A 19,035-nucleotide genomic window follows, 5' to 3' on the forward strand; every position below is an offset into this window, starting at 1 on the left:
CTGGGAACCTCTGTGTGTGAAGGGCCGCAATGTCTGCAGCTTCTCTAGAGGTTCAGAGGGGACGAGTGGGCAGCGAGGGCAGAGGGGTGGGCGCAGCGCCCACGAGCCTGGGAACCTGGTCTGCGTTACTCTGTCCACCTCAGCTGTGCTCAGGCTGCTCCCAGGCTGGCAGCATGCACCCTGGGTCCCTGCTGGCCAGCACTGGGGCTCCAGGAGCCCAGCCCTGAGCCTTCATGAGGTCTAGGGTGCCCGGCCTGGCAGGGCCCATAGGAGCAGCCCCTGGCTTGGGTGTGCAGGTGTGTGGGAAGTTGGGGAGGCGTGGAAGGGTCCTGGGGGAGCGTGGAGGGAGTGAGGGGCACACCAGGGACTCTAGACAGACTGGCCAGCACTGCACATGGGGGAGCTCCTTGGCCTCCACTCCTGCCCAGTGACACCAACATGCCCTAGCCCCCAGCCACATCCCAGCCCAGAGCTCACGGGGCAGTGGAGGTCCAGGCTGTGTTCTACTGCCCCTGTGGCCGCAGGCAGTGCAGCACGTGGAGGCACAGGAAACCCAGCAGGCCAGTGGGGACCTGCACCAAACCTGCTGGTGTCATTCATCTGAGCTCGCTGCCAGCCAGGGCAACAGGGTGTGCCTCAGGGCAACCCACATACATGGCCCCCAGACCCAGCCAGGGCCTCAGTGGACACCTTTGGGCTTGGGGAGGAGGCCGTGCCAGACCCCACCAGCTCCTGGGATGGGAAGGGCGCTGACTCCCCCCTGGCAGGACCAGGGCCAGGCCCACGCTGTGTGATATGAGCCAGCCTGGCGGGAGGGGCTGCAGGGGCACCTGCCTTTGCTATGTGAGCCCAGCCAGGCAGTTCAGCACACGCAGACTTCCTGAACACTCCAGGCAGGCTGGGAGACATCCCTCTTCAAGAGCAGAGTGGAGGCTTCTGCAGCAGAGGCCCTTCCTGCCCCTTCCCGGCCCCCAGCTCAGGCTGCTCTTGAGGAAGCATCTGCCCATTGGCCTGGGTTCTCCCTCCCCAGGCAGGAAAGAGGGTTCCACTCAGGTGGCTGGGGCCCCATGCAGCTGGGCTGCCCAGGACTGGGGCCTTGAGAAACCCTGCTGCTCAGAAGGGCACAGGAGGGAGGGCTCAGCAGCGACCCTAGCTCAGGCAGAAGTCACAAGCCCCCCAACACACACCATCCCAGTCCACAAATGAGCACACACAGGGACATGTCCTGCTATGTGTGTGCCCAGGGAGCCCACAAAGATTGTGAACGTCACCGACTCAGCCTTCACGCTCTGGTGTGCCCTGTAGTGGGAACACGTCCCACCAGCCCCCAGAGCCCCTTGTGCAGATGAAGCAGAAACATACTACAGTGCAGTGTGCCACCTGCACAGCTGCGCCTGACGGCCCTGGTGAGATCACCCAGAAGACACTCAGGCTCCAGTAGAAGGAGCGGGCAAGTGGCCCACCCAGTCTGCACTTGCAGGCCTGGGAGCAGGGGCGGGGCAGCCTGCCCCTAGTGTTGAGGGTGAGGGTGGGGCTGCCTGGCTGCTGGGCTGGGCCTCTGTCCAAGCAGGAAACAGGAACCTGTTGAGCCAAGGCAGAGAAGACCTCAGCAGCTGCTCTCCTGCGGGCACTGGTTGCAAGCTGCACCCCTCCACAGCTGCTCCTGGGGACGCAGCCCTGCCCCCACATGCTGGGGCACTGGCTCTCAGCCCTGCTGCAGGCAGCCTGCTCCAGGGCCCTCCAGGGATCTGACCCCTGGAGTCGCAGCCTGGGGATCTGCCCAAGCTCCCAGTGACCCCGAGGTCAGTGTGCCCATGCAGGGTACCGAGTCCCTGGAGAGGGCACACTCAGTGCAGGTGATGCTGGCCCAGGTGGCCCTTGCCCCCATCTGGTCACGGTCCTCTGAGGACCCCCACCTGTGTTCTCCCAGGGCTGCTGCCCCGCTGTGGAAGGCCCGAGGCGTGGCTGCAAGCCCCGCTGTGCTGGGCCCTGTCCATGGTCCTCTCCACACATGCCCACAGTCCCTCCGGCCTGGAGAGTACAGTGCTCACTCTGCTCAAGCCTGCCCTGTGTGGGGCCAGCCTCAGTGTGCCCAGCCAGGAAGGGGCCTGCTGGCACCCACCTGACACCCACAGTGCCCACACACTGCGCACAGTGCTGAGGTGCAGGGGACTGTCTCTGCAGGGATGGGGCAGCACATGTTCCCTGGGGAGGGCCAGAGGAGGCAAGCCCAGCCCCAGAAGGGACTGGGCGCCTCTGGGGCTGCCCAGCGGACCCAACCACCCCACCACCCCACAGGCTGCCTTGCAGCCATGGGGTGCTCCTGCATATGGCCCAGTCGGCTGGGGTTGGGATGAGGGGTGTGGTATCACCCTGGCAACGAGGCCCACCCTGAAGGCCCACTGCATCAGGCCACATCCCGGGCCTAGCACACCCTGCTAAGGGGAGGCAGCGCCTCCTGGCCCTGGTGCTAGCAAAGGTACCTCCCATTGGCCCATAGCTTCTCAGGTCAGCACAGGGTACCAGTTCCAGAAGCCCTCCTGGACTGCACGCATTCCCAGGTCCTTCTGGAGGGAAGTGGGACTGGGCCAATCTGACCCTGCATCCTCAGGCAGGCGCTGGCAGCACAGTGGCCAGCCTGTGGTGCAGTGGCCAGCCTGTGGTACTGAGGTAGGTGTGGGAGCCCGGGGGCGGGGGTGGCCTAGTAGGCCAAGGTCTGGTCATGGGGGCATGCCCTGCAGGAACCATGGGACCCTTCCTGTCTGTCCTCACTTCCTGCCACCACAAAGTGAGCAGTCTTCCTCTGCTGGGATGTACTGTGCTGCCACAGGCCAAAGCCACAGAGTCAAGGGACACGGACTGAAACCTGTCCCCCTTAGGAGCTGACCATCTCAGGGACTTTGCCACGGCTGCATGGAGCTCACAGACTGCTTAACGGCCTCCCTCTCAATAGCAGCCTGCCAGAGCCCAGCAGGCCAAGCCGCCAGCCTGGCACAGAGAAGAGGGTCTTGATGGTGTCTGGAGACAGCCAGGGGTCCTCAGAGAGTGCCGAGTCAGGATGTGAGCTGCTATTCCTGAGAAGCACCCCCTGCAGCTTCCCCACCTCTGCTGGGATTCCGACGGGTAGGGAGATGGGGGCAGACGGCAGTGCAGATGGGCAGTGTGTGGACAGGTGGGGGTACGGATGAGTGGGTGAGTGGACAGGCGGATAAGTAGACAGATGGATGGACAGGCAGGTGAGTGGAAAGATGAGTGGACAGGTAGATGTCTGGACATGTGGATAGGTGGATGAGTAGACAGGTGAGTGTGTGGACAGGTGATGAATGGTCAGTGGATATGTGGACAGGCAGGTGAGTGGATGGGTGGATGAGTGGACGGGTATATGTGTGGACAGGTGAGTGGGTAGATAGGGGGATGGATGGATGAGTGGACAGGTGGGTGATTGGTAGGTGGATGGGTGGTACGTGGACAGGTGGGTGAATGAATGGACAGATGCATAGAAACAGGGATGGGCAGATGAGTGGATGCATGCATATGTGAACGGGTGGAGGGGTGGATGAGCAGATGAGTGGACAGGTGGACGGAGATGGACAGTACATGACACGAGGAATTCTATCATGGGGACACATCCCTGGCAAACTCTGGTGGCACAGCCGTGTGTGAGCATGAGAATGTGTCTGCAATGCTGTCTGTGCAGCTGTTGCTGGGGAGGATGGGGGGCAGCTGCCATGTCTCACCCACAGAGCAACATTTGGACTCAGGCTGGTACATGCCACCAGCCTGGAGCAGGGTCTCTGGGCCCTGTCTGGCCCATCATGTCCTGGGTCTACTGGGCTGTGTCTTGCTTGGGTGGTGTTCCCCTCTACCTGATGGACTGATGATCTGTCCAAGCCACCACCACCTCCCTCCTGAATGGCCACAACAGCTCCCAAACGCAAAGCAGCCTCTTGGGCTGTCCTGGCGTTCCCTGCAGGTGCCAGTCAGTAGGCACTACTGCCTTGCTAAGGCTCATGGGCTACCCTCTGCGAGGCCACTCAGCCCTGCCGGCCCCACACTTGCTTGCTCAGAGTGCCCTGCCCAGCAGCCATCACGTGCAGGGTATCCTCTGTCCTGCTGTCTGTCTTCCCAGTTAGAATTTGGCACCCAGAACCTAGAACGGACTGACAAAGAAGCTTCAAGTGGCGAGCTAAGGGAATACTGTCCAGGTTGGCCCGGCTGTGGTGAGGAGGGCACCATGCCCACGCAGCCTCGCTCTCCAGAGGCTGCAGGGAACAGGGGAGGCCTGGCGCCTACAGGCCCAGGTGCTGCCCCACCCTCAGGGCCATCTGTCCCTGGACTGACTCAGGTCCTGTGGGGCTGTTGGGGGAGGGGGGAGCTCCAGCACCATCGAGCCAGCCTGCTGCTCACCACAATGGCCAGCCTAGGCCTCAGCATCAGAACCTCTGACTGACTGGGGTGCTGCCCACAGCCTGGCCTCAGCTGTGCAGTATGAGGCACCTGTGTTGGCCAACAAGGACAGAGACAAGCCCCTGGGGTCCAGGCCTCAAAGCCAGGCGGTGCCAGAGGAAGGAGTTACAGAGTCCGTGTGACAGTGGCCACACACACAGCACCACCTGTCATCTCAACAACCTGAAGACAAACATGCTGCTATGAACATGCCACTTCATAGGTGAGGGGACTGAGGCCCAGGTCCCCGTCAAGTGCAGAGCCTAGGCTGCATGCTCAAGGCGGGCTGGGGGCAGCAGGACTTAGACAGTGTTTGCCAGGCAGGGGGCAGCACAAGGCTGAGGGCCCACCCTCTTCTCAGCACCTGAGGCACATGAAGCTGCAGGCAGGCAGGGCAGGAAGGTGCTGCAGGCTGGCTTCCCAGAAGGTAGGCACCCCATCCTGGTGATGGGCACTGCCTGGGGCCAGCTAAGGGCCACATGGGCCTGGTCACAATCCTCTTGACACCAGAGGGAGGGCCCTTGTGACCCAACATCACAGTTGGGGAAACCGAGGACCAGCCCAGGGCCACAGAACCAGCTCCCTGGAGGCACATTGTCCAGGAGCAGCAGCAGGCACTTGAGGCCAGGCTTCAGCTGCCCCAACCAAGGGCCTTCAGCAAGCAGAACCCCAGCACAGGCGGCCATGCAGCAGAGGGACAGCTGAGCAGGAGTTGCATGGCCAGGCCCGGGTGGCGGGGATCCTGGAAGGGAAACCAGAAAGGCGCAGAGTCCACAGGGGGACCTGGCATATCCAGGAGGCTGGACTTCACCTGAGAGTAGTGGGAGCCTTCCAGAAAGCCTTTCACAGGGCAGCGCCTGCTCAGGTGGGCTGCTGGGAGGACCCCAGGGCCTACAGACAGGCTGGCAGTGGAAGCAGTCTGCGGGTCCGAGGGCTCGAAACCACACAGGTTGTCTGGGCTTGGATCTTGCAGAAGCCGAGAGCTCAGAGTTAACCCTGGGAAAGTCCCCAGGTGGCTTGGGTTGTGGTGGGGCTTAATGAGTTGGTGATAACTCGTTAATGTCCAGCACAAACGGGCCAAGAACACCACAGGAGGCCCTGTTCAGGTCACCTGTTTGTGGAGGAGCTTGTCTGGTCAATGTCTCTGACATCATATCGACTGCCCATCTGTGTTCCTTTTTCTTGGGTAACCTATAGGGATTTCTCAAGTTTGCTGGCATTTTCAAAGATGCCACTCTGGCTTTATTCTTTTTCTTTGGTACTGGGGACTGAACCCAAGGCCTCCCACATGCTTGGCACACACTCCACCACTGAGCTGCACTGCCAGCCCTTATTTTCTGAGGCAGGATCTCTTGAAGCTACCCAGGCTGGTCTGGACTTTGGCATGCTCCTGTCCTGGCCTCCTGAGTTCCTGGGATCAGAGGTGTGTGCCACTGCATCTGAGATTTTGCTGGACTCTGGAAGTGGAACCTCAGGCTCTGACTTCACACCTCTCCTGACATCTATGGCACTTAAAATGTTTCCCTCTGAGCACCACCCTGCTGTGTCCTTCACACTTTTGTGTCCTGTTCATTACACTCCAATGAAGTCCAGTTATGGAGACTTATAAAGAGAAAGCAGAGCTCTGCTTATTGTGTGGGCACGAAAAGTGGAAGTGATGTCCAGCTGCTGGCCGAATCGCCTGGGCAGGTCCGAGTTTTGTCCACTGAGACGGGGAGGGAGATTTAGAAACAGGTGTGCTCTGGTTTGTTACTGCTGGGGCCTGGGGCCTGGCTAGGCAAGGCCACACTGGGCTCTGAGCACAGCGGACCTCCCCACTGGCCAGGAAGCAGCAGGCATGAAGAACCACTTGGGGCCTCATGCCCTTCTGATAGCTGCGGCTCTGAGCCACATGGAGTGGAGCCAAGGTCATACCTATGCCAGTTTCCCAGGACTCAAGACAAAAGAAAAACGAAAGAATGTAAAACATCTCATTGCTAATTTTCATGCTGATAATGTGTTAAAATGTACTGTTCCAAGTACACAGTTGAAGACATTATCAAAGCCGCCTGACAGCGTCCCCTTTCAATGTGGCTTCCAGAACATTTAAAACCCACGGACAGCCCTGCTGAGCAAGCTCAGGCCTTCCCAGGCTGGTGGCCCTGGCCACAGCCCGTGTGCCTGCTCCTGTCCACATACCATCCCGGGAGCAGCTCCTTGCCAGACCCTGGCCCAGGACAGTGTGGTTGGACACGGAAAGTGGTTCCCTGTCACTATAGCACCTGGCTAGGGGCGGAAGGCCAGTAGTGTTTCTGCCTGGCCAGTTTCAGCCCAGCCCCAATGGTCTGGGGGCTAAGCTCTGCCACTATGGCCTGGGGTTCTGGCCACCTTGGGTCTCAGGCCAGGCCCTGATGCCTGCTCAGATCCCCAGGCTCTCGCCTCACTCAGAAGGCCCTGTGCTCCAGGCCCAGGCCTCTGGCCCTCATGCTTCCTCAGGCACCCAGGCTGGTCCTGCCACCTGCTGTCTCCTCCACTCTCTCCTTTCACCAGCCACCCCCCACACCAAAGCACTTCCCTGGGGCACTGTAGAATGGAATCAGGGAGGTGACGTGCAGCTGGAGGAGGATGTGTGGGGCCGACTCTGCCTGGAAGACTCCCTGAGGCTCCTGAGCATCGCCTGGAGTTGGGGCCAGCCAGGATGTCTCTGCGCTCAGGAGCGGCACAGGCCCACGTGGGCACAACACTTCTTCAGGGCAGGAAGGGGCTCTGCCACCTACACAATTGGCTGTCCCTCCCTGGCTGCCCTGCCACTTGTGTACTGATGTGGCCATGTGGACCAGTCTGAGGCCCCTACACAGGGCCTGCCTTGCCTCTTAGGGGGACAGAGAACCGCTCCAGTCGTTTTCTGGGAACCCATCCTAGACACCTCCCACAACAAACTGCAAGGCTCGCTGTCCTGTCAAGGACTCCACTGGCCTCCCCAACCCACACCCTTCCCCACAGCACCTCTCCTGGGGCAGGGAGGGCCACACCGCATTTCCCTATGCTGGGTGACTAATGCTGATGGCCATTCAGGCCCTGTGCCCAGTCTCCCCTCTCTGGAGGGCTTTCAGTTAGTTCAGATGCCCACTGATGCCCCAGACTCACACCATCCACAACCTTCAGGGTGGGCCATGCCCACTGCCTTTGCAGCCCACAGCACCAAGACCCCCAAAGCCACAGAACCAGCTCCACTCACCTAAGGCCACACCCAGCTGCAGGACAAGCAGCTCTGCATAGCTGTGTCCTCCCTCAGTCAGCAAGATGGGTCCTGGAAACTAGAATCTGCCACCAACACTTTGAAATTGCCAAATCTACAGAAAACTTGGGTCTCCAGCTGCCCAGAAATGCCAGACCCAGTGGCGTGGAACCTGTGTGCTCAAGGACAGTGGTGGCAGCCACTCCCTAAGGACACACACATGTGGCATGGCCCCTGGGTGGCATCTGGGCCCTCCCTGTGGTGGCAGTCTGGACCTGAGGCTTCTATTGAAACTGGAGGTCAGGCCCAGGCTTTGTGAGTCCTCTGGGTTCAAGGGGAGCCCAGGTGCTCCCTCAGTGAGTGTCCACTGACTGCCAGCTCTGCTGGTGTGACCTCCATCCTCTCCCTGCAGTGCTACTGGCCCAGCTAGGCCCCGAGGGTGCAGTGGCGCCTCCCTTGCCTGCAGGCAGGACAAGGCTCAGACACACACACACACACACACACACACACACACACACACTCTCTCTCTCTCTCAGACCCCTCTAGCCCCGTGTCCTCACAGTAGAGTGAGGAGCTGTGGGTTTTCTGACGGGAAGGTGGTCCAAACTAGTACTCCCTTAGCACATGACGTCAGGGGACACCAGGAGGCATTTCAGGCATCTGAGGGCAGCGGAAGGTGCCAGGGCAACTTTGCAGGTGATTATACCAAGAGAGAAATTCTCCCTGGCCTACCATGAAATGTGCAGAGTCCAGCTTAGGCTTGTCCCGGCCATGGGCCAGGGCTGGAACCCTGGGTTCCCTGCCCCCTAGGGAATGCAGAACCCATTAGGCAGACACAGGTGGGTAAAGCACCACAGGCTGCTCCCCCTGGATCCTGACCCCCCCACAAAGCACTGGCCATGTGAGGGCAGCTTCAGAGGACCCTCGATTCTGCCCTCATGGGATTCCCCTACTCCCTAGCCTAGATGGCTCCTCACCCTACCCATGACCAGGGCACCACAGCACCCACAAGGGGACACAGCCAGGGCAACCCCTCCTTGCCAGGCCTGACAGGTGTGCCCCCATTGGGGACTTCATGGGTGGAGAGCAAGTCCAGATGTGGGAAGAGCACGCGTGGGGATCAGACACACGCTCATCTATTTAAATTACAAACACGAATGCTGTTATAAAAAATAATAGCATGGTACTTTTATTTTCTTTAATCAGAAAAATAAGCCTGGAATTCCAGGGTAAAAGCCCTAGGTAAGCACCAGGAAGGGGGCCTGCCCAGGCAGGTGGGGCTCAGAGCCACCTTGGCTGGCGAGGCGGCAGGCTGCAGCCCTGGAAGGACCCAGCAGGCAGCTAGGGTCCTCCTGAGCAGGGGAAAGGCTCGGCATTGGTGGAAGGCCTGGCCTGGAACAAGGGGATCCCTGTTCCTTCCTCCTCGCAGATGGGGCTGGTATACAAGGTGGCTGTGCACCAGGTGATTCCAGCCCACTCTTGGCCCAGGGGACCCTGAGGTGGCCTCAGTAGGCTGGCCACAGCTAGCTCCCTGGGCTCCCCAAGGCCTGGGACAGGCAGGGCCCAGGCTCCTCCCTCCTGGGACACAAGCTCCCTCATGGGGCTCATTCTCCCCTGGGACTCCAGGAGACCTGAGTGCAGAGCTGCCGTGAGACGGGGGTCAGAGGCCTCGGGTCAGGGGCCCCACAGGAGGGGCGGGGTCCACAAACAGCCCTGTAGTGTGAGATCTGTCAACTGGGGCAGCCAGCAGCTGACAGAATGCTGCTGGGGTAGAGCAAGAAGGGCCCAGAGAGTGGGTTCTCCACCTGCCCTGGACACTGCAGCTCTCCCTGGAGACCCAAGTGGCCCCCTAGCAGTGCCCCCACTTGAGTGGAGGCAGAACCCTGAGGAATGGGGTGGCTTCCCCTGGGTCTCAGCCCCTGTGTGTCCTTCCTGCAGCTTGGGGACCCTCAAGTGGACACTAGCGTCACCTGATTGCCAAAGGAGGGGGCTGGGCCCCAAAACTTGGCCACCCACATCTTGACCAATTCATCACTAGGAATTTCTTGCCTGGGGGCAGGGAATGCACACTGGCCGGACAGGGCGGGCCCCATGGGAGCAAGCCTGTGGCTGGCACCCCATCACACATGCCCAGACACACAGAGCACACACAAGCCTACCTGCACACCACACGCACGCACACATGCACATCTCGCACAGCTGCACACGTGATGGAGACTCAGAGATGCAAAGACGGTGTTGGCAATTTAGAGGCACAGGGAGAAAGGCTGAGGGACCAGCAGGCTCCAAGCCCTCAGGAGGCTGTGTGCCTCCTCCCAGGGCACGCACATCACAGAGCAGCACACATGTGGGGGTCACCACAACACCAGGAGGCCTTGACACCAGCAGGGGAGGGTGCGATGAAGTGATGTAAAAAGCCAGGTCTCCTCTCTCCTGCTGCGATGGCCTTGCTTGACCTGATCATGGCATAGCAGGGCTCCTCCTGCCTCTGGCTGAGCCTCCGTTTCCAACAGTAGTCAGCCAGGCCTGTCTGGAAAAGGCCTCAGGCCAGTCCGGCACAGCATCCAGGCCTGCAAGGCCCCACCACGGCAGCCACAGGGTGACTGGAAAATTCATCCAGGGAGCTACTTGGCATCAGGCTCCAGGGCTCACAGAGGGGGCCTGGCGGGCCACTCCTGGGGCAGAGGACCGGGTCCACCGTGACCTTGGAGGCCGGCAGGGATGGCCCAGAGCCAGGGGTGAAGGCTGGGGCTGACGGGCTGGCACTAGATCCAGCAGGGACCGCCGTGGCTGACAGAGGGGCCCCAGGAGAGGCCGACGGGGTGGGCCTGGTGTCCCCAGCAGTGAAGGACGAGTGGGGACAGGAAGCAAGGGTTGGGGTTTGCAGGGCTGGCTTGGACCGAGAAGTGACCGCAGGGGCCGGCAGGGTTTCTCTGGGCCCATGAGTGGTCGCTGGGGAGGGTGGGGCTGTTCTGGGCCCATGAGTGGCCGCTTCTGTTGGCATGGCTGTCCAGGGCCCAGCAGGGAAGGTTTAGGAGGCCCAGTTGGCTCTGCAGATTTGACTAATTGCTGGGGCTGTCTGAGGCCCAGAAGAGACCGCCGGGGGCGGTCAGGCTGGCCCAGGAGGGACCTTCGGGGCTGGCTGCGCTGACATGGGGCTAGGAGTGCCCGCCGGGGGCAGCAGCACCGACATGAGAGGGAGCTGCTGGGCCGGCGGCGTGGGATGAGGAGTGAGCGTGGGGGCTGGCACCGCTGGCACTGGGCTAGTGGGGACCGAAGAGGCCGGCGGCACTGTCCTGAGGCAGCCCTATGGGGCTGGCCATGGAGACATGGGGTGGACCATGACCGCAGAGGCCGGCAGCAGTGCCGGTTCAGCAGGGACCACAGGGGTCGACAGAGGTGACAAGGGTTCAGCAGGGCTTGCCGGGGCCGGCAGAGGTGACATGGGGTCAATAGGGTCCGCCGTGGCAAGCAACGGTGCCACGGGGCCAGGGGAGACCGCAATGGCCGACAGCGGTGCCATGGGACCAGGAGGGACCGCAGGCGCCGGCAGCGTTGCCTGGGGCCTGGCAGTGCCCAATGAGGCCTGTAGGGCTGAGCCAGGCGTGACCGCTGGGACTGGCAGAGCTGATCTGGGGCTGGAAGCAGCCGCTGAGGTTGGCGGTGCTGACCGGGGCCCAGAAGTGACCTCCGGGGCTGGGAGGGCTGTCTCAGGCCCAGAAGTGACCGCTGGGGCCAGCTGCGCTGGCCTGAGGGTGGCCGCTGGGGTGGGCAGGGCTGCCCAGGGTCCGGGGATGCCCGACGGGGCTGGCAGCGCTGACACGGGGCTGGGGGGGGCCCCTGGGGCTGGTCGGGCTGGCTGGGCTGGAGCTGCTGCTGGTGCTGGGCCGGGCCGTTCTGGTGCCAGGGGTTAGCTGGGAGCGGCCCCCCTTCTGGGGAGCACACCTGCATGGAAGAAAGAGCACGTGTCCACCTGGGCAGGTGTGCCTGCAGACCCCCCCATCCAGCCCAGGCCCCTGAGGCATGCTGTTCTCTCTCCAGAGCCCAACTCCCAAAGGAACTCAGGCGGAGCCCAAAACACTGAGAAGGCGCAGACCCAGGGACCCTGGGAGGGTGCAACTGCAGCTGAGCCGGGACTGAGGGCAGACCCAGCCAGCATCCACCTGCTTTGACAGGCCCTTCCCCAGCCAGGCAGGAAGGCCTGGGGGGTGGTGGCCCAGTCTCCTGGTCATTCCTCCACCTAGACCACCTGCCACAGTCCTGTGGCTGAGCACTCCCTGCCCCCGTGCCACAGTCTGGCAGATGGTGCTACCTGTGCAGAACACTCAGCACTAAGCCTGGTCCCCATATTCGTTACAGACACGCTGGACACCCCTGGATACCCGTAGTCGGCGGAACCTGACAGACGCAGCGGGAAACGGGGCCGGCCTATCAGCTTGGCACTGTCATCCACCCGGCCAGCACACACCCTCCCCACAGCCTCTCAGCAGCAGGGGCCTGGGCAAGTCCCTGCACCTCCATGAACCAGGAGCCCAGCTCCTTTCTCTCTGCCAGTGCCCCCTCCACATGTGCCCCACACCCTGAGCCCAACAACGATGGAGTGCGTTGCCAGGCATGCCCAGGTGCCGACGGGTGGTGTCCAGGTGCTGGTGTGGCCTGGGGACAGACCTGGCTGCAGAGTTCCTGAGGTAGGGAGGGACCAGGTATTCACCTGCTTAGAGGGTTGCAAGGGGACCTTCCTGGCCCCTCCTTCACAGCTGGGCTCCAAGTCCTGCCCAGGGCTGTCCGCCTCCAGGGGTTGTCTGTTCTCACTGGGCTCTGCAGATGGACAGGTTTCTGAGTCCCGGGGCTTTTTGAAGAGGCGACGTTGTTCCCATTTCTCCTTCCGCTCCTGTGGCTTCAGGGCCATATCCTTCTGCAGGGAGAGGAAGGGAAAACCTGTCAATTGGTTGGAAATTCCCACGGGGCCATGTCACTGAGGCCTAGGCCCCTGGCTTTTGACAGTACATACCTGGAAGTAGTACCCCTTGAGTAGGTGCCCAGGCTGGGGTCACACCTCAGGGAGGTGAAGAGGCCACGTCTGAGGGAGATGGCTGTGCAGTACCCCATGACTCGGGGGTGGCTGTGCAAGTTCCCCAGGTCCCAGCAATGGGACACAGGCCAAACTCTAGCCTAGAGTACAAGATGGGGCACTGCCTTCCTTCCGGGCTGCCCTTCAGAGGCCGCTGAGACCAGAGGTGCCTAACACCACACAGCAGCCTTCCCAGTCACACTCCACAGGAGGTGCTCCCCAGGTGACACCCAGGCCCCACAGCAAACACCCCCAGGTGACACTGTGTAGCTGTGATCTGGATGGAGACCCTAGCCGCCGTCACCCTTTGGGTTGCAGGACCCAGGAGTTACTAGGTGCCTCATAAGCAGCTATCTGGAAATCTCCTGAGTCCCAGCTGGTCTGTACCTTGTGCAGCCCCGAGTCTGCGCCACCCTGCCCTGCTACAGCACTGGTACTTCTGGCTCGGGGTGCCAGCTTCCACACTGGGTACCCAGCAGCGATCAGCACCTCATGCTAGCCTGCAGCCAGGCATGCAGGGGAAGCGGAGATGCACATGCAGTGTAAGCTGCAGGAGGCAGCAGCCAGGGAGTAGAGCCCACAGAGGGACAGATCCCTCCCAGAGGAGGAGTGGACACAGAGCCAGGAGGGCATGCAGCAGGGCTGGCAGGCTTTTCAAGGCTGAGCTTCCTGCCCAGCCTGATTTCCCAGGACAGCCACAGCCAGTGCCAGGTGGGAGGACCTGTTGCTGCACAACAGCACTTCCTACAGTATGCCCTAAAATCCCCAGGGCACCCGAGTGCCATCCTGCCCGCATGGCTCCGGGATCTGACACATGGGCCTGGTCTATGTGTCTGCTCTCTCCAGACCACACATGGCCACAGGGCTTTGCTGTCACTGCCTGCTCCCAGCTGGGTCTGGTGAGGGCTGCCTGTGCTTGGGGACTGAGATTCACAGACAATCCCCTGCGCACCTTGTGTATGATCAAAAACCTGAGCAAATCCAGGGGCCAACTCCTGCCAAACTGAAGGCACTGCAAAACACCTGCTCCAAGGACCCCGCCAGGCCGGGACTGGTTTCCAAAAAAGCGGCAAGACAGGAGTGAGCAGATGGGAAATCAGCGGGGAGCCATGTGGGTGCAGGACACCCCAGGCCCTGCCATCTTTCCAGCCACCCCACTTGTTCACATGTGGCTGCAAAGATGAACTTGCCAACCACAAAAGGTCTGAATTAGCCACATTTTCCTGTGAACCTGGTTTGGCATTTCTTTGTTTTGAAAAAAAAAAAAAAGACTGCTACTGGCTCCTTTGCCCATTTCCACTGGTCCTGGGTCTGACCTCATTCCTGTTTTATACTGACCTCCCCCCTTGGCTCAGGCACATTCAGAGGACAATAGTCCACCCCAGGTCCTTGCCCCTGGACAAGAGAGACTCCAGATGTCCCTGTGCCCACAGGACTCAGTCACGCTCACCTGAGAGAACAGAGATGAACCCCAAGTGGCACTTGTGGGGACATTCCCAGCCTCAGTTCTGAGGCTCTTCTGGTGCAACTGTGAGCAAAGGTGATCCTTTGCCCTATGCACTCACAGGGCATGACAAACGCCCAAACTTGGACAGGTAGCGTTGCTGTCCAGCTGGCTGTTTAGGGCATGAATCTGGCTGGTTTTGGAGTCCCCACAGCAATGCCACCACACTAGTATCTGTCTCTAAGAACCCTGACCACAGGCTGCCCCAGGGCAGGAGCCCTTGCTAGCCCACGACACACCTGGGCCACCAGGAGCACAGATCCCCTGGGGCTGCGGCCGCCCACAGCAGTGACTCCATATTGACCCTGCAGGGTTGGTGCTACAGCCACCATCCAGGGCCAAGGCAGACAGCAGCAAGCCACCCACAGCCCCCTGCCTTCCCCCCAGGGCCTAAGGGATGGCAGACCCTGAGCTAGGAGTCCTACCCCCAGCGGTATCTAAGCGATTCCAGGAGGGCATGGGTTGCTACACAGGGCTCCAGGGTTCCGTGGGAGGACCTGGAGGGCTCACGAGAGGTCTGGAGGTCTGGAGCCTCCGTCATGGTGGCAGGTTGGACTTGTGTAAAGGGCTCCACTATCTCTGATCACCCCAGCAACAGACGAGGACCCCTTGGCAAGGAGATGCCTTCATGACAGTCTGGGATCTGCATCTTAGGCACCACCTGCCACTTAGCCCAACCCTGGGGGACACTAGCTCCTACTATCCCTAAAGTGTCAAGAGGCTGCAGCTGCTACAGGGTCTCAGGCTACTGTTCGGACTGCAAGGAGCCTCTGCAGGGCCTGCACCCCTATAGTTGTGCCTGTGGCACCTACCTGGGTTAGCATGAGACCCCCGCACTCAAGCCCACAAAAACAGGACCCTGATGAGGCAACAGGGCCAGGACCCCAACCTCTCTGCTCCTTTCTCCAAGAGGAGCACTGGGCTGGGTGCACCCTATCATGAGTTGTCAATTAGATTTTCCTGTAGTGATTTTACATGACTGTTTTTTTAGTTCCCCTAAATGTTATTATTATGCAGGTACAATAAAATTTCTAATTGCACTCCAGTAAACCAACCGTGGAGAGAGAAGTAATTATAACTCAGCAGACAGACCCACTTCCCTCCACAGGGCGAGGTTGCTTATTACTAGTGTGCCCCTGGCAGCTCACCCACCTACTCCAGCCAGCAGGCACCCACTTGCTCCTGGAAGCACATGGGGCCTCCCCCTTGGTTGGAAGGAAGGCCTGGCCATGAGGAAGGCCCATCTGAGACCCAGCTTCCAGCCCCACCTGACCACCATATCGCCCTAGAAGGACTGCGCCTGAGACCGAGTGGCTGCACAGAGGCTACAGCCAGGAGGCAGGGACCTTGCTCCAAGACCTCAGGCCTTTGCCTCTGACACTTGCATGGAGTCTGGGTGGGAACAGCCCTCCCCACCTAGCCCTCACCTGGCTCGGCTATAAGCTGGGCACCCGCAGCTCACTTCCCCTATCTGACTACCCATTTTAAGCTGCAGCGTCCACACATTCCTTCCTATCTTACATGTTCACTAGTCTCTGAGCTGTAGCTGGCCCCAACCCAAGGTCTCCACTGCCCAGCATGAAAGCCCTGAGAGTAGCCCCCACCACCCTGGCAGGGGATTGTGTCTAATTGTCCCTCTAGCTAAGAAGGTGGGAGCAAAGCTCTTCTACCAGGGCGGCGCTCCCTCTCCTCAGATCACATTCACCCAGTGGGCAATGCTCTCTCGTGTCCCGCCAGGTACATCCAGCATCACTCAACTCAGCTGCCTCAATTTCCCCTCCTGTTGGCCCTGTGTCACATGTACCCAGGGGAATGTCCCCACAGGCTTCACTGACCCCCTTGCCTGCTCCAGAAGCCTCTGGATCATGCCTGGCTGCACTTCCCGTCTACCCACCCTAAGACCACCTGCTGGCCCACGGCCTTTGGCACCTGCAGGCTCTCTGGAGCTGGCCAAGGCTCCTGAGTGCCCAATGGATAGTGTGGGCTGCCATGTGGAGCAGGAGGCAGGGCTGGCTGCACTGCCACTGACTAGTGTGTAGGAGGGGTGCAGGGCTAGGGCCCCCAGAGGCCCAGTCTGGAGCAGCCATTCCTACAGCATGTCCTGGGCAAACTGCTTTGAGACCCTGCTGCATAGCACCCACCAGGGCTCTATGGAACAGGATTTGTCTCTTTAGACCTCTGTCCAGCCCCTGCACTGTGCCTGGTGCTGTTTGGGCAAAGAGGTCACTTAGAGACAAAGAAAATCCCACCATGTGCCCAGACAAGGAACAGATGGCAACAGGCACTGGATAGGGCAACAGTGCTGCCCGGGGAGAAGCCAGGGCCATAGGTGGGCGAGAGGAAGAGACAGCAATGGGGGCTGGAATGAGGACCAGGCAGGGTGGACCAAGGACCCCCTGCCTGGAGTCTACATCAAGCCACTGTCCATCTGCTCTGACCCTTTGTTTACTGATGACCGAGCTCACATTCACACTGCCCCCCTGACAAGTGGTTTTGAGGTCAGCCTCCATGATGCTCCCAGCCCTGCCAACATGGCCTTCTCTCCAGCTCCAATTTGCTACAAGGCCACGGATCACAGTCAGACAGGGCCTGATTCTCGGTCAGGATCCCTCTGGGGGTTCTGAGGGTGAGACCAGGGGGAGGGCCAGCAGTTCATCAGGAAGGAGGTACCAGTGGGCTGTGGGTGGGAGCCAGGTACAGTGCTCTGCAGGGTCCTGTGGGATCTACAAGGGCCCTGGAGATTGGAACTCTTGACAGGTCAGGATGGAGACAAACACAAGCAGGTCACCAAGGGCTCCCAGCCCTGACCCTGGCACATGGCCCACTGTGGTCGCTTTTTAACACAGATGTAGGCCCTATGTATTCTTTGAGCACACAAACTCTTCCACAATTAAACTTGACACAAATGAAACGGTTCAGATTTACACAAGACAAGGAGAAGCATCAGGTGCAGGGGCCCAGGTAGGCAAGGCTCTGCAGAAGGGCTAGACTGCAGGGCCCGACAAGACTACGCAAGTTGAGACCTGAGCGGCTGGACAGCAGGAAGGGGAGGTGGCCACAGGTCTAGGGCTCTGGGTCAGGGCCAAGCCCCTGCACAGGGCTGATGCCTGCTTCAGCCCACCCGGGGCACTGGGCCTCTCAAGTCCCTCTGATAGTGGACCCTGGCCCCACTCCTCCAGGAGTCAGGGTAAATGGGTCTTTTGGTACCTTTGGTGTGGCCAGTCCTGCTGGCTGCCTTGGGGCAGGGCTGAGCCTGCAAGCCCCTCTGCCACAGCAACACACTCCACTCCCCCAGCCCTGGGCCCTGAGCTACAGGCGGGCACAGGTCTGACTTCTGTCCCACTCTAGGTCTTTCCCAGTCCTAGCACAGCTGTGACTAAGCTGTCACCCAGAGTGGGCCAGCCAGCTTACCCACCAGAGCCTCTTCTGCAGCACAGGGGTGGCTAGAGCCAGCTAGGGTGTCACTGAAATGGCAGGCCTGTGATGTGAAGGGAGCAAATGAGCCAGGCTGGGGAGGGAAGGGCCAGTGACCCAGCTTGTGCTGGTCACCATGGCCAGCTGGCATGGATCTGGGCACAAGGTCCAGTGGGACACAGTCAGGGTCTGCCCAGGGGCTGGGGGTTGGCTACAGGAGAAAAGGAGGGCACAGAGGAATGGAGAGTTCCTGAATGTGTCCACTAGACTCTCATCCCAACTCTGGGAGACAGGGGTGGGTGCACTTGACCTCTTACCCTCCCAACAGATGAGGAACCTAGGGCATAGGAGGGGCAAAGGGTTGCCAACATGCAGTAAGAAAGAGATCTGCATCTGAACCCAGCATCCTGTGGAGCTCATGTTTCTCTCCCTGAGATAGTGTCCTAGGAGCTCAGGGCAAGAGGCCTCCCTGCCCGAGGCAGGCATGCACAGAGCCTGGGAGTCAGGCACAAGCAGGGCCGGGTCATCGGGGCCCTGGAAGCAAGGTAGGTTTTATTCCAGGTTGAGAGGAAGCCCCTGGGGGGTCTGCATCAGGCAGCAGACAGGGTCCGAGAAGCCAAGTTCACCCCCAGCTTTACCCTGGAGAGATGGTCTTATAATCCCCACTAAGACTGGAGGGAAGAGCTGAGCCCCACCCAACACTGGGTGGCCAGGGCTACCTTGGCCTCCACCTGGCCCTGTACACATCAGTCAGTCCCTGCAGTTACTGGACTCCTTTCCTGCCATGGGGATATCTCAGCCTAGACCTCGGATGGGATAGGGAGGGACAGACCATGTGGGCACAGATGTGTCCAGCCCAGGGTCAGAGTAGGGAGAGGATCCAACAAATGAAGGAGTGCCCAGGCCAGAAAGGAGGTGGCTTCCTGCTCTTAGGGTGCCCCATGCCAGTTCTCAAATCCTGACTACCACTTACCAGCAGAGTAAGCTTGGGAAGCTCTATCCTGGGCCTAATGCCCTTCTGTACAACACAGAACCCTCCTCAGGGGCTGCGGGGGTTGCACACTGAGTCCCGGAGCAACACCAACCCCAGGAGGTATTAGCCATGCCCTTCACTACTGACCCCATATTCCTGTTGCCGCTGAGCGTCCCTCTCACTACCAGCACTGCTGCCATTAAGAAAAAGGCTCTGTGGAACAAGGCCAGGCTTGGAGAAGCAGCCAGCCTCAATACACACACACAGCTGCTCTGCCCCTTACAACCATAAGGCCACCGCCAATCTCACAAGAAAATACCTGGCTGGCACAGGCTGAGCAGGTAGCACCTCAACCTCCCAGGGCTGCGTCAATGTATGTGGTTCCATGCCCTGGTCACTGCTTGTGAGAG

General features: G+C 60.3%; 1 protein-coding gene across 13 annotated transcripts in view; it reads right to left on the minus strand.

Moving 5' to 3' along the window:
- The window catches only part of Fbrsl1 (fibrosin like 1), a 60,457-nt gene that overhangs the window by 33,546 nt on the left and 7,876 nt on the right, over nucleotides 1-19,035 (minus strand). For 11 of the 13 annotated variants that reach the window (XM_058579744.1, XM_046445920.2, XM_046445923.2 and 8 more), the window contains exon 2: nucleotides 12,375-12,578. In XM_058579744.1, the coding sequence (XP_058435727.1) occupies nucleotides 12,375-12,578 (204 nt within the window). Of the gene's footprint in view, nucleotides 1-8,836; nucleotides 11,609-12,374; nucleotides 12,579-19,035 lie in introns of those variants that run through there. The other 2 variants (XM_046445926.2, XM_058579743.1) reach the window with 2 other exon arrangements.

The sequence above is a fragment of the Marmota monax genome, unplaced genomic scaffold, assembly GCF_021218885.2.
Source record: "Marmota monax isolate L192 unplaced genomic scaffold, Marmota_monax_Labrador192_F-V1.1 WCK01_AAM20220418_F8-fsc00200, whole genome shotgun sequence".
NCBI lineage: Eukaryota > Metazoa > Chordata > Mammalia > Rodentia > Sciuridae > Marmota > Marmota monax.